The 12,691-nt window shown below is 32.3% G+C and overlaps 2 protein-coding genes across 3 annotated transcripts in view; both read left to right on the top strand.

Moving 5' to 3' along the window:
• The first annotated feature begins 4,531 nt into the window (after window positions 1-4,531).
• LOC107776166 (uncharacterized) lies at window positions 4,532-8,111 on the top strand. The gene is made up of 2 exons (XM_016596017.2): window positions 4,532-7,253; window positions 7,621-8,111. Exons 1-2 carry the CDS (start codon window positions 4,655-4,657, stop codon window positions 7,923-7,925), a joined length of 2,904 nt encoding a protein of 967 aa, XP_016451503.2. The 5' UTR covers window positions 4,532-4,654; the 3' UTR covers window positions 7,926-8,111.
• Window positions 8,112-10,514: 2,403 nt separating this feature from the next.
• The window catches only part of LOC107804767 (dicer-like protein 4), a 55,546-nt gene continuing 53,369 nt past the window's right edge, over window positions 10,515-12,691 (top strand). For both annotated transcript variants that reach the window (XM_075236611.1, XM_075236610.1), the window contains exon 1: window positions 10,515-10,873. In XM_075236611.1, the coding sequence (XP_075092712.1) occupies window positions 10,716-10,873 (158 nt within the window). In that variant the 5' untranslated portion in view covers window positions 10,515-10,715. The remainder of the gene's footprint in view (window positions 10,874-12,691) is intronic.

Raw genomic sequence — 12,691 nt, 5'->3', positions numbered from 1 at the left:
ATAATTGGCTCGGACACTAATCCGCATGTGTCCGCCCGACCTGGTTCACGCTTGAAAGTAACAATTCTTTCTTCTAATTTCGTACATCAAATTGTGTATAGAACCCGTGAAAAATGTACACATTCAGTAAATGCAATTCAGAACTCTATAGATACTGTGAATAATAATGACAAACTCCTCACCAATTTCGAGTGCAATTGCATGTAATTGATGTATACAAAAAAAGAGGTTCCTTTTTCTTGTCCTATTATACGCAAATATTTTTGGATTATTTAAAACCACCTTCTCTAACTATGGCTTGTATTTTGTCACTCCAAAAGTAACTTTGTTTTCTTCTCCTCTCTAAACCTTCTCTTCTTTTATAGGGAAAAGAGAAATAATTTACTTCAAAAAAATTGACTTTTACTGTATGAAAAATCACGACAAATTATATCATATTAAAATGGCTTTGGCATTTAAAAGCGGCGTAATTTCTGGTGACCCATAGTCTCGAAGGTCAAAAAATAGTTAAATAAGATATTCCATTTGTCACAGAATTTTTTAGATGTAACAAAATTTTACTAATTAAAGAATTTTATATAGATTAATTATTTAACTTTGCTTTATATAGAATTATTCCAATTAACCTACAGGTGATAATCAGGTTATATTTTATTTCACTAATTACCTCCACGTCTAAGTTCCATTTCAAATCTGGATAAAGAAGAATAGTTATGGTAGATTGACACCTACTATAATACTAGTAGTTTCTTTTTAGTTTAAAAGTAGTTTAATTGTGATCAAATATAACAAAAACTCATATATTTCACTTCTAATTGAGCATAATAATTAATTAAACTTGTCTAAAAGATTAATAAATATTTATCATTTTTCTTTTTCCACAAACTTTTCCTCTTTTCTTAATTCAGAAAAAACATAGGCAGTGGCTTACTTAACTAACCCTACGTAGTAGGGCAGTAGGGTCAAATAGTAGAGCAATTAATGTAAAAGGGTCACAAAGTAGCATGCAGTGGTCAACATCAATGCATGCATGGCAAGGTCCAAAGGGTAATCTCGAGGGTCTTTAGTTTTTGTATAATCCGCAAACTCGTAAGATCATGTATGGAAGCTACTCAGCGCCGGAAGGTCAAGAAAGTTGGTGACATGATAATAAAAGAGTTGGCGACGAAACTTTTGATGAACGGCGACCGTAACTATAACAACCATAAGGTAGCAAATTTTTTTGTCGAGTAAGTTTCGACATGCACGAAAGGCATAATGATCTAGGCACTATCTTAGAGAGAAGATAGAAAAGATTTATTCATCCTTAATTAAATATTTTGACTTCGGGATTTGGTATGAAGCATTTCTTTTTAATAAACCTTGCATGGCACGAATTAGATTTAATCAAAATCCCAAAGCGAATACCGAATATTCGAGAAAAAAAAGTAATACTCTCTTCTGTCCATAATAATTGATTTTTTGGCCTTTTTATTTTGGTCCAAAATAAGTGTTTTTTTACATAATCAAGAAAAAATTAATTTTATCTTTTCAAAATTTATCCTTATTTACATATCCCAATATGTCAAAGTAACAATTAATTAAAAGTAATTTTATGAATATATTTTTTTTCTCTAAGAGTTCGGATTTTCTTAGGGGATATATCAAAAACTAAATATGGATCGGAGAGTATTACACATAGCTTCAATGACACGAAAGGATAAAGGCATGAGAATAACTATTTTTTGAAAGCAAGTGGGGAAAGAGAGTTGCTTTTGTCATAATTGTAATCCTTTTTTACTCACTCTTTTGACCTCCCTCTTTGCTATCCCTCGTGTTCCATTTTAGTTTCTTGTAAGCAAGCATGTTCATGATTCATTAAATGAATCCGTTACGGATGTTATGAGAGTCAGACTCAAGATTTAAATTTAATGTGTTTAATTTTTAAAATTTTCAGCATTAAACTTATTTTACTATTAAAATTATGGGCTCAATTATAATATTTGTTAAGATTTTACTAAGTTTACATATATATTTATACTCCATTATCGAAATTTATAAGTTCAAATTAACCCGTAATCGGTAGACTGCATATGCCGATTGGCCCCTGAATATTATTTGATTGACGTTAAAAAATATAAATATAAATTGAATTGAAAGTTGAATTATTTGGACATATATACTTTTATTCAGGAAAAAGTTAAAATTTTATAACTGAAAATTATTACAATTTCAATTTATAATTTTAAAAAATAATTAAAAAATTGAACCGAATTGTGTTAAAATTACATTGAACTGATTGATGAACACCTCTACTTGCAAGTGGATATATATGAGTAGGAATTTCGTCTCACGTTTTCGTTTTATGTGTGTAAAAGAATATATTTTTATGTGAAATTATATAATTATCGATAAATATCCAATTTCACTTAAAACGTAGGAAAAAACACAAGCACAGAAAAGCACAATGTCGTTGTTGCTGAGATACTTCAGTAGTCAATGTCACAATTTGAAGTTTAGTGTCACAAGTTCAATTGCAATGGTTTCCTCACCATTTATAACCTATAGTTTAGCCTCTTCTCTTTCCTTGTTAAAATATGAAGAAAAGAAAAAATATTGTAGTGACATGAATAAAATTCTTTCACTTTTAACTAAAAATTTCGGATTTGAATTCTAGAAATGAAAAAAATTCTGGTGAAGAGCATTTTTCATTTATTAAGCCTTGCAAATACAAATGAATCGAATCTTAAAATGAGTGCATGATAACAGAAAACTATAAATTAAAAAAATTATCATTTGTAACCCATTGGAGGAGCAAGATTTAAAACAAAAGAGAACAAATTAAAGGAACTAGGTTTTATCTAGGTATGACCTAGTAATCATTGCATATATTCCTTAATAGTACTACTAATTATGTTCTTGAATAACAATTATTACTAAGTTGCTAAGTCCGATCAGCTAACACACACACACACACACACACACACACACACACATATATATATATATATATATATATATATATATATATATATATATATATATATATATATATATATATATATATATATATATATATATATATATATATATATATATATATATATATATATATATATATATATATATATATATATATATATATATATATATATATATATATATATATATATATATATATATATATATATATATATATATATATATACGAGAAAAAATCATTTACGACCTTATTTTTTCTACTGGAATGTAGAATTGGTTTCACCAAATTCATAACACATTTAGCCATATCCTTGAGCTTTATATAGTACTCCTTTTAAGAGTCCGCGACAACAATAGCCACGCTTCGAACAATATAAATTCTCACTAACTATGTCAATTTATTTTAAGCTCATCTTATACCACCTAAAGTCAACTACTAATAATTATTTATAGCAATTATATATTAATATTATGAGGAAACAAAATAATCTTTTACAGCTAATAAACTATTCAGTAATCCAAAATTTCGTTACCCTCTAATCTATACTCCTTCCATCTCAAATTATTTATCATATTTTTCTTTTACAAGACCCTTAAAAAATATTAATTAGAAGGGATTTTTGACTATTTTATATTTATTTATGTTTTAAAATATATTCTATGTTCATTAAATATTTATTTTATTTATGAGTCATCTTCATTTTCATGAACAATTACTACTAAGGGTAAAATGAGCAAAAATAATTAATTTCATCTTATCTAAATTGATAAATAGTTTAAGATAATTATTTTTTAAAATCACGAATAGATAATATGAGACGGAGGGAGGGAGCATAAGTTAATACACCTATGTGAGTTGAACGTTGTCATTCCAAAATTACCCTTTCTTAGCATTGACCTTTGTGATTTATCTAGTTTATGGACAACTCACAACTTGTAAGTAATGAAGTACATAAAAAGTTTTAATATTCAAAAACCAAGAAACCTTTTGTTTGAGTGTCACATCATTAATTACCTCAAAAATAGTGTTTTACTATTTTCTCAGTTATTGACCAAAATAATTGCACCGCAAAATTCCAAGAAAAGTTGGATTAATAACCGTTTGTGCATGGATTTGGATGAATTAATAAAAAGGTAGATAAAAAGATGCCCACGTACAGGAAAAAGTTCTTCAATTTATTCTTTAATGGCAAACACAATTCTAATAAACTAAATTATTCCCTCAAATGGTCCCCTATTTGTTTCTCAAAAAGCAAACTCAATCATATTCTCATTTCAACTAATCACCCCTTAATAAAAATAAAAATTAAGAAAGAGTGTTGGCATAACTGATAAAATTGCTGTCATATTATTAGAAGGTCATGAGTTCGAACCGTGAAAATAATATCTTGCAGAAATATATGGTAAGACTACGTATTATTTCCATAGATACTTGTTGTCCGGCCCTTTCTTAGACCCTGCTTCGCGCATAGCAGAAACTTAGTGTACCGTTGTGTCCTTACTTGCCCCTTAATGAAAATTTAATTTAATTCATTCTCCTCTTTTATCAATCATTCTCTAGTCCCAATGCAACAAAAAAAAACTTGTGGAATACTAGTACTAGAGTATAACATAAGCTGTGACACAGTTTTGGTTATTTTCGTAGTGTTGGTTTTTTTCTTCTTCTTTCCCTTATTCTTCACTTCTACTACTAATGCAAGTCCCAATGGGGATACTTTATCAGCCTTTGTACATCACTACTACTACTTTCTTGATTTTCCTTTCTCTAATTTGTGTCCCAGTTTTAGCTGTTGATCCTTTTACAGAAGCACTCTTGAGCTTAAAATCTGAAATTCTTGATCATTCAAACAGTATAAGTGACTGGATCTTGCCTTCTGATTCTGGAGTCACTAGTCCTACTGATAAAATATTTGCATGTTCTTGGTCTGGTGTAAAATGCAACGAAAATTCCTCTTTGATCATTGGTTTGGATCTTTCAGTGAAAAATCTTGGTGGATTTTTTTCAGAAGGTCAATTCAATCATTTTACTGACCTTGTTGATCTGAATTTGAGTCACAACTCATTTTCTGAGAAACTTCCTGTTGGGATTTTCAACCTCACAAAGCTGAAAAGTTTGGATATAAGTAGAAACAATTTTTCTGGTCATTTTCCTAGTGGAATATCAAATCTTGTTAATCTAGTGATTCTTGATGCTTTTAGTAACAGTTTCTCAGGTCCTTTACCTAAAGATGTTTCACAAATTGAGTCACTCAAAGTACTGAATTTTGCAGGTAGTTATTTCAGTGGTCAAATCCCTTCTGAATTTGGTTCATTCAAGAATCTTGATTTTATTCACTTAGCTGGAAATTCACTAAGTGGTAAAATACCATCAGAATTAGGAATGTTGAAAACAGTTACTCATATGGAAATTGGTTATAATACATATGAAGGAAGTATTCCTTGGGAATTAGGGAATATGAGTAAGCTTCAGTATCTTGATATTGCTGGTGCAAATTTATCTGGTTCAATACCAAAAGAGCTAAGTAATTTGACAAATCTTGAATCACTTTTCTTGTTCAGAAATCAACTTAATGGAAAAATCCCATTTGAGTTTGGAAAAATCATATCTTTATCAAGTTTGGATCTTTCTGATAATTTGCTTTTAGGGTCTATTCCTGAGAGTTTTTCTGAGTTGAAAAATCTAAAACTTCTTAGTGTTATGTATAATGACTTGAGTGGAACTATTCCTAAAGGTATTGCTAAGCTTCCATTGCTTGATACTCTTCTTATTTGGGACAATTTCTTTTCAGGGTCACTACCAAAAGACTTAGGAAAGTATTCAAAGTTGAAATATTTAGATGTTTCAACAAACTATTTTGTTGGTAACATTCCACCAGATATATGTTCAAATGGGGTGTTATTAAAATTGATCCTTTTTTCTAACAATTTCAGTGGTGGAGTTTCTCCATCATTGTCCAATTGTTCCTCTCTTGTTCGAATCCGAATCGAAGATAATTCATTCTCAGGTGATATTTCCTTGAACTTTGGCAATTTTCCTGATTTGTCATATGTTGATATGTCTAGAAATAGGTTTGGTGGAGGGATTCCTGCTAATATTGCCTTAGTTTCAAAGCTTCAATACTTCAATGTGTCTAATAATCCAAATCTTGGAGGTATAATACCAGAAAAGGCATTGTCTTTGTCACTACAGAATTTCTCAGCTACTAATTGTAGTATTTCAGGAGATTTTCCTCCTTTTGGACCATGCAAATCTTTACTCGTTCTCGAGTTGAGTATGAACAATGTTTCAGGTATTATGCCACAAAGTATCAGCAATTGCCAAAGTCTTGTGAGTATAGATTTGGCCAACAATGACTTAACTGGTCATATACCTGTTGAACTTGCTAGTCTTCCTAGTATTAGTGTTGTAGACTTGTCACACAATGGTTTTAGCGGTTCAATTCCTGCTAAGTTTGGAAGCTCTTCTAGCTTAAAACTTCTTAATGTGTCGTTCAATAATCTATCGGGTTCGATCCCAATTGAGAAGAGTTTTAAGGTGATGGATAGTAGTGCCTTTTGGGGTAATCCTAAGCTTTGTGGGGAACCGTTGAGGCCTTGTCGCCACGGACCGAATGGACTAGAGTTAGGAAGTAGAAGGACACAGAAGTTGGCTTGGGTTCTTATAACTTGTGGAGTCGTAGTATTGGCTATTACAGCTGCTGTTTTTGGCGTGCTTCACTTCAGAAGACGAGGTAAAGGGAAGTGGAAAATGGTTTCTTTTAGTGGACTTCCTCGGTTTACAGCGAATGATGTTTTGAGGAGCTTCAGTTCTGTTGAAGAAGTTACAGATTTGGTGCCGCCGTTGGCAGGTTCTGATTGCAAAGCTGTTCTGCCAACAGGAATTACCGTTTTGGTGAAGAAGATCGAATGGAGACCCGAAAGAATGAATGCTATGTTGGACTTGATATCGAGGATGGGCAGCGCAAGGCACAAGAATTTGACAAGATTGCTAGGATTTTGCTACAACAAGCAAATGGCTTACTTGTTGTATGATTACTTGCCTAATGGAAATTTGGTCGAAAGGATCCGAACGAAGAGAGATTGGGCGACCAAGTATAAAACCATTGTGGGAATTGCTAGGGGATTGTGTTTCCTGCATCACAATTGCTACCCTGCGATCCCTCATGGGGATTTAAAGGCAAATAACATTGTCTTTGATGAAAACATGGAACCACATTTGACCGAGTTCGGTGTTACATTCTTGAATCAGCTAAATAATGGTCCATTTCTAGCAAGAGCTGGAAATGAAACAGGTATGCACTTATACTTTCTATTAGAAGATGCCGTCTGCAGTAAATGTTTTTGTTAAGTAGTTACCATAAGCTTTTTTTGTTGAAAAGCGAAGAGGAGCCTTGGCGTAATTGGAAAAGTTGTTGTCATGTGATCAGCAGGTCACGGGTTCGAACCATGGAAATAGCCTCTTGCAGAAATGCAAGGTAAGGCTACGTACAATATACCCTTGTGGTCCGGCCCTTTTCCGGACCCGTGCATAGCGGGAGCTTAGTGCACCGGGTTGCCCTTTATTTACCATAAAAAGTGTTTAATGATCTTAATTTGAATGATGACATAAGTTATTAGCCTGTATTCTTGTTGTAAATCGTGTTTAATTGTATCGAACAGGTGAAATTGACCGAGCTATAAAGGAAGAACTTTACAGGGACATATACAACTTTGGTGAGGTCATTCTTGAAATCTTAACAAACGGAAAGCTGTCAAATGCAGCGACGAGCCTACAGAATACCTCCAAAGAGGCTCTTTTGAGAGAGGTTTTGTATGAGAATGATGTTGCTCCATCGAACTCGGTCCAAGAGGAAATAAAATTGGTTCTTGAAGTCGCTTCGCTTTGCACCAGAAATAGACCCTCAGATCGGCCATCAATGGAAGAAGCGCTAAAACAGCTCTCTGGATTGAAGAAACAAGGGTAATAATGCTCTTTAACTAGAAGGCCAAAGGCCAATATTTAGACATGATTAGATAACTCTGAAGCATAAGTATATTGTAAAGTATCTTTGTTATTTTCAGTTGATTTCAATAGAGTGTTTTTTTATGTAAAGTAGAGGAATGTAAGTATGTTCTGTCCTCAGCAATATAAGGTCTGCTATTTTATCTTTTTTTGGATGTGCTTTATTCTTGAGAATGAAATACTATTATAGAGTAACTATTCCCATATTCATATGGTACTGATGCTAAAGTGGTACTTTATGCTACTGAGTAACTGAAAGTTATCCTTCAGAATATTGTCATAAATTGGAAAGATTGACTTGATTTCTCACATTGCATTGGAAAGATTGAACTGTTTCAGATCCGAGCGGGTACACTTTACAAAATTTTGTGCAATACGGATATAAATTTAATTGTGGCCCAAAAATGGGTATATATGCAAATCCCCCACTTCATTTGGGATTGATTCTAAAGTGATATTATATCTTAGATTAGTTGTTGAATACAACAGGTTTCTAGGCCTTCTCCTTCCAAATCTTGACGTGTAATTTGAACTATTTGGTAAGGGTACCTAATGAAAACAAAAAAAATATAGACTGATGTAGGTTCATAACCCACAAAAGGAAGATAGATGAAAGAATTTTTCATTTCATTTTTTGCTTCATGTTTTAGCATCATTTCATTCTTTTCATTTTCTTGAATAGAAAAGGGATTACCTCTTTTTTAGAGCCCGTTTGGACATAAGAATTTTTTTTCTTTTTTTTAAAATATTTTCACTTTTTTCCGAAATAAACGTTTGTTCATAAAATTTTCAATTTTCACTTGAAAATGCATTTTGTAAATTTTCAAAAATTTGAAAAACTCCAAAAAACTGTTTTTCAAAATTTTCACTCAAATTATTCACAAAACTTCAAAAACAGCCCAAAATTACATTCATGTCCAAACACAACTCTAAATTTCAAATACCATTTTCACATTTTTTTGAAATTTTACAGTTCTTACGTCCAAACGCCCACTTAGTCCAGTGCATATGGCCGCAAATCTTTTAGCCCATTCTGAAGTGACCTACATAGGTAAACCAGATATCATCCTTTGAGCAGCAAGATGAAACTATATAGGTAAACCAGAAAAAGTATGTTATGAAATAAAAATGTTGTGATATAGTCGACAAAAATTGAAGCACATACAACTCTTTCATGTTTGTTTAGTTTGATTTGAATGCTTAGCATGATATGTGAGTTGAACTTTTAATAGGTAAAAGTGGGCTCCATTGGTATATCAAATTACAATTGGTATGCAGGTTCCTCCCCCCTCAAAATAAAAAACAAAAATACACATGAATAATGTATGAAGTTACAAAAATAAATTTATTTTGGTAAAAAAACAGTTTGTGTTTGGCTAATTAATTTTACAAGCAATTTTAAGAAGCAATTAGTATTTTGCCAATTTTTCAAAAGTAATTTTAATTGTATTTTTCTCAAAAGTGATTTTTAGAAAAGTACGTTTGAAAATAAAATATTTTTTCTACCTATCAAAAGTTATTTGTACTTCTAATCAAAAAAAAAAAAAAATTCTAAAAGCTTGGTCAAATACCTTAACTTTGAAAAATACACTTTTGGTAAAAAAAAAAAAAAAAAAAAATGGGGCAAAAAGAACCTTGGCCAAATAGGTTATAAGTGAAATAGAGTTACACTAAGGGTCGTTTGTTAGGGTATATAAGAATAGTATTGAATATAACGTATAAGTAGTGCTGGATTAGGTATGTTGGGATTATTTCTTATCGAGTGTTTGGTTTGATGTATTAAAAATAACATGCATCACATTATTATTTTTTAAAAATTATTTGTTTACAAAGATACCCTCAAAAAACGTTAGAAAGAATTTGAAAAAGGTTTTGAAAAAACAATTACATCTTTATACATGATTATTCATGTATTAAAAATCAAGTGCACCGGGAAGTGGTTTTTGTACTTAATGAGAATAGTGAATTTAGATAATTGGTGTTTGTTGGAGGAGGCCGGAAAAAGATAATGGATGGAATAGATGGCTTAAAGTTTTGAACCTTGGATGAAGAAGTTACAACAACAACAACCCAGTGAAATCTCACTAGTGGGGTTTGGGGAGGGTAGTGTGTACGCAGACCTTACCCTTACCCCGAGGGAGTAGAGAGACTGTTTCCGAAAGACCCTCGGCTCAAGAAGCCTAAAAGAGACAATATGAAAAAATAACATCATGGAAATGAGAAAGTAGATGCAAAGTAAACGTGATAGACAGTACATAGACGCGACACTATGGAAAATAAAAGAGTAGTAAGACACAACGTTGCCACTAGCTGACATCGGTAAAAAACCCTACCATACTAGTCTCACAAAGGTACGAAGTAAGGTACACTCAACTACCTCCTAACCTACAATCCTAATACTCAATCTTCATAACTTCCTATCAAAAGTCATGTTCTCGAAAATCCAAAGCCTCACCACGTAACAAAAATTATATTATGGTGACTTTATACTTAAATTAAAAAAAAATAGACAAAAACCAAAATAAAAAAGGTGAGGAGTTTGGTAGGAAGTGAGATGCGTTTGATACATCATTGAACAGTGTCAGCATTTTTTCTTTTTCAAAAGGCGCACCTGAAGAAACCCACTTCTCCAAGTAAGCTAAACAAAAAGAAAACATTCACTTCTCCCAGTCAACTGAAAGTCAATCACCTTTTTTTCTGCCGCCGACACACTACCGGTACTTCCGCCACCGCCACCGCCACTGCCACCGTCATGGAAGGCGGCGATTTTGAGAACGACACTGAGAGTCCACGAAGTGCTGCAACTTCACCGATCACTGAGCAGCTTTCTGCTCTGTCTCTCAATGGCGACACAGATTCCCCTGTTTCAGTTCAGAAACCAGAGAAAGACCCCAGAAAAATTGCTAGAAAGTAAGTTCTTTGCTCTTGTGGGTGCAAAATTGCTAAATGTATATTTTGAAGATTATTTTTGTACATATATTTTTGTTGTGTCATGGTTTGTGAGATTTTATAGAATCATACACTATCAACTAAAACTTTGTGGTGATGTTAAATAGTTTGCCCAACTTAAAAATTTAGAGAAATAGGCTGCCATATTTACACTAACAATAAAATTTGCTTTTTAAACAACAAAATAGGAAGAAGAGCACAAAAAATAAAGTGGTGGACTGGTGCACAAATTTTGATTTGGCTATCATCACAAACAAGAAAAAGAAATAAACGTACATAACGTAATATCTTAAATTTTGAGCATTAACGGTGTCAAAAATATTTACTCCTTCTGATCAATTAAGCAATAATTATACTTCATTCTATTAAGTAGCACTTATTGGTGAATATTTAAAATAGATTGTAAACAACCTAATATAATATGTCGAATTACTCTAAAAAGACGGTCCATGAATACTTTTGTATTCATGTAGTTTTAGAGAACATTGTAAAAAATATTTATTATGTTGTCGATATATATAACTTAGTTCATATATAAAAAGGATAAAATTAAAATTGAAGAATGAAACAAATATACTAATTAATCAGTGAATGAAGGTTTATACCTACCCCTAACTGACAAGAAAATTATCATAATTTATAAATTTATTGGTATAAAATAACCTCAATCTAATAATGAAAAAATATACTGTAACACTTTTCTTTATAGTAATTATTTATATAAATTATATAATATAGAGTAATAATAATAATAATTTAAAATAAATTTGGGGCCTTCAAATTCTTGGGGCCTAAGGCAACGACCTCACTGCCCGAGCCTTTAGAGTCGCCCCTGCTTACAGTGCATTTTCACAAGAGGTTGTTTCAGTAGTTTGAACCCGCAACCTTCCAGTGACGTGGCAACAACTTTTATCGTTGAGCTAAAGCTCCTCGTCAAAATAGATAAAGAAATATTTTATAGATTATTTGTGTATATAAATAATTATTTGTGTGTACGCATATAGTTGAGCTGTGCGGTGGTTTGTGTGAAATTTATAGTAATATATATTAAATAAAGGTTTTTCAAGTGTATATATCATTCAAAGGCGAGGTGGATGATGTTGAATAGTTTGACCAACTCAAAAAGTGTAAGCTTGTTAAAGAAGGGACACATTAATGTTTCCTCACTGCGGGCTTGCGCCCTTTTTCTTCAGGGGATTGAACACAAGGAAATTGTTTTTGATAACAAGTGACAATGAGACTCAGCATTTGTCACGTGCAGAGTTGTGCAGCTTCCGAGAAGCGAATGAAGTGAAGCTTTCGAGTCTCTCAGCCTCTTTGATTGGAAGGCGAGCAGGCTAAAGCACCTTTTTTTGGGATCAAACACGTGAAAATTCTTGTTTATAAGGGTGTATTGACTTGAATTCTATGTTGCTCGGACTCTCCAAAATACTGTTGCATCCGTTTCGGATCCTCCGAAAATGCACTACTTTGGAGGATCCAATACGCACCCGACAATATTTTGTAAAGAGTCTGAGGAACATAGCTTGAATATAGGATCTTCGCCTTATCTCATACTATTTTATAATATTACTATTATTGTTATTTTTATCTTTATTTTTTTTATTCCGGTGGTGTCCGGACCAAGTTACGTGCACCTCAACTAATTTATGGGATAGTTGGTACCTCCAGCACAAACATTTAGTAACTCTATCTTCCAAAATTTAGGCAGATGGCAAGAAATCACCTAGTTTTTTTTGCCTCCATTGAGATTTGAACCCGAGACCTCATGATTCTCCT

Source organism: Nicotiana tabacum, chromosome 18 (genome assembly GCF_000715075.1).
Source record: "Nicotiana tabacum cultivar K326 chromosome 18, ASM71507v2, whole genome shotgun sequence".
In the NCBI taxonomy this organism is placed as follows: domain Eukaryota; kingdom Viridiplantae; phylum Streptophyta; class Magnoliopsida; order Solanales; family Solanaceae; genus Nicotiana; species Nicotiana tabacum.
This window is presented reverse-complemented; position numbering and strand designations above follow the sequence as displayed.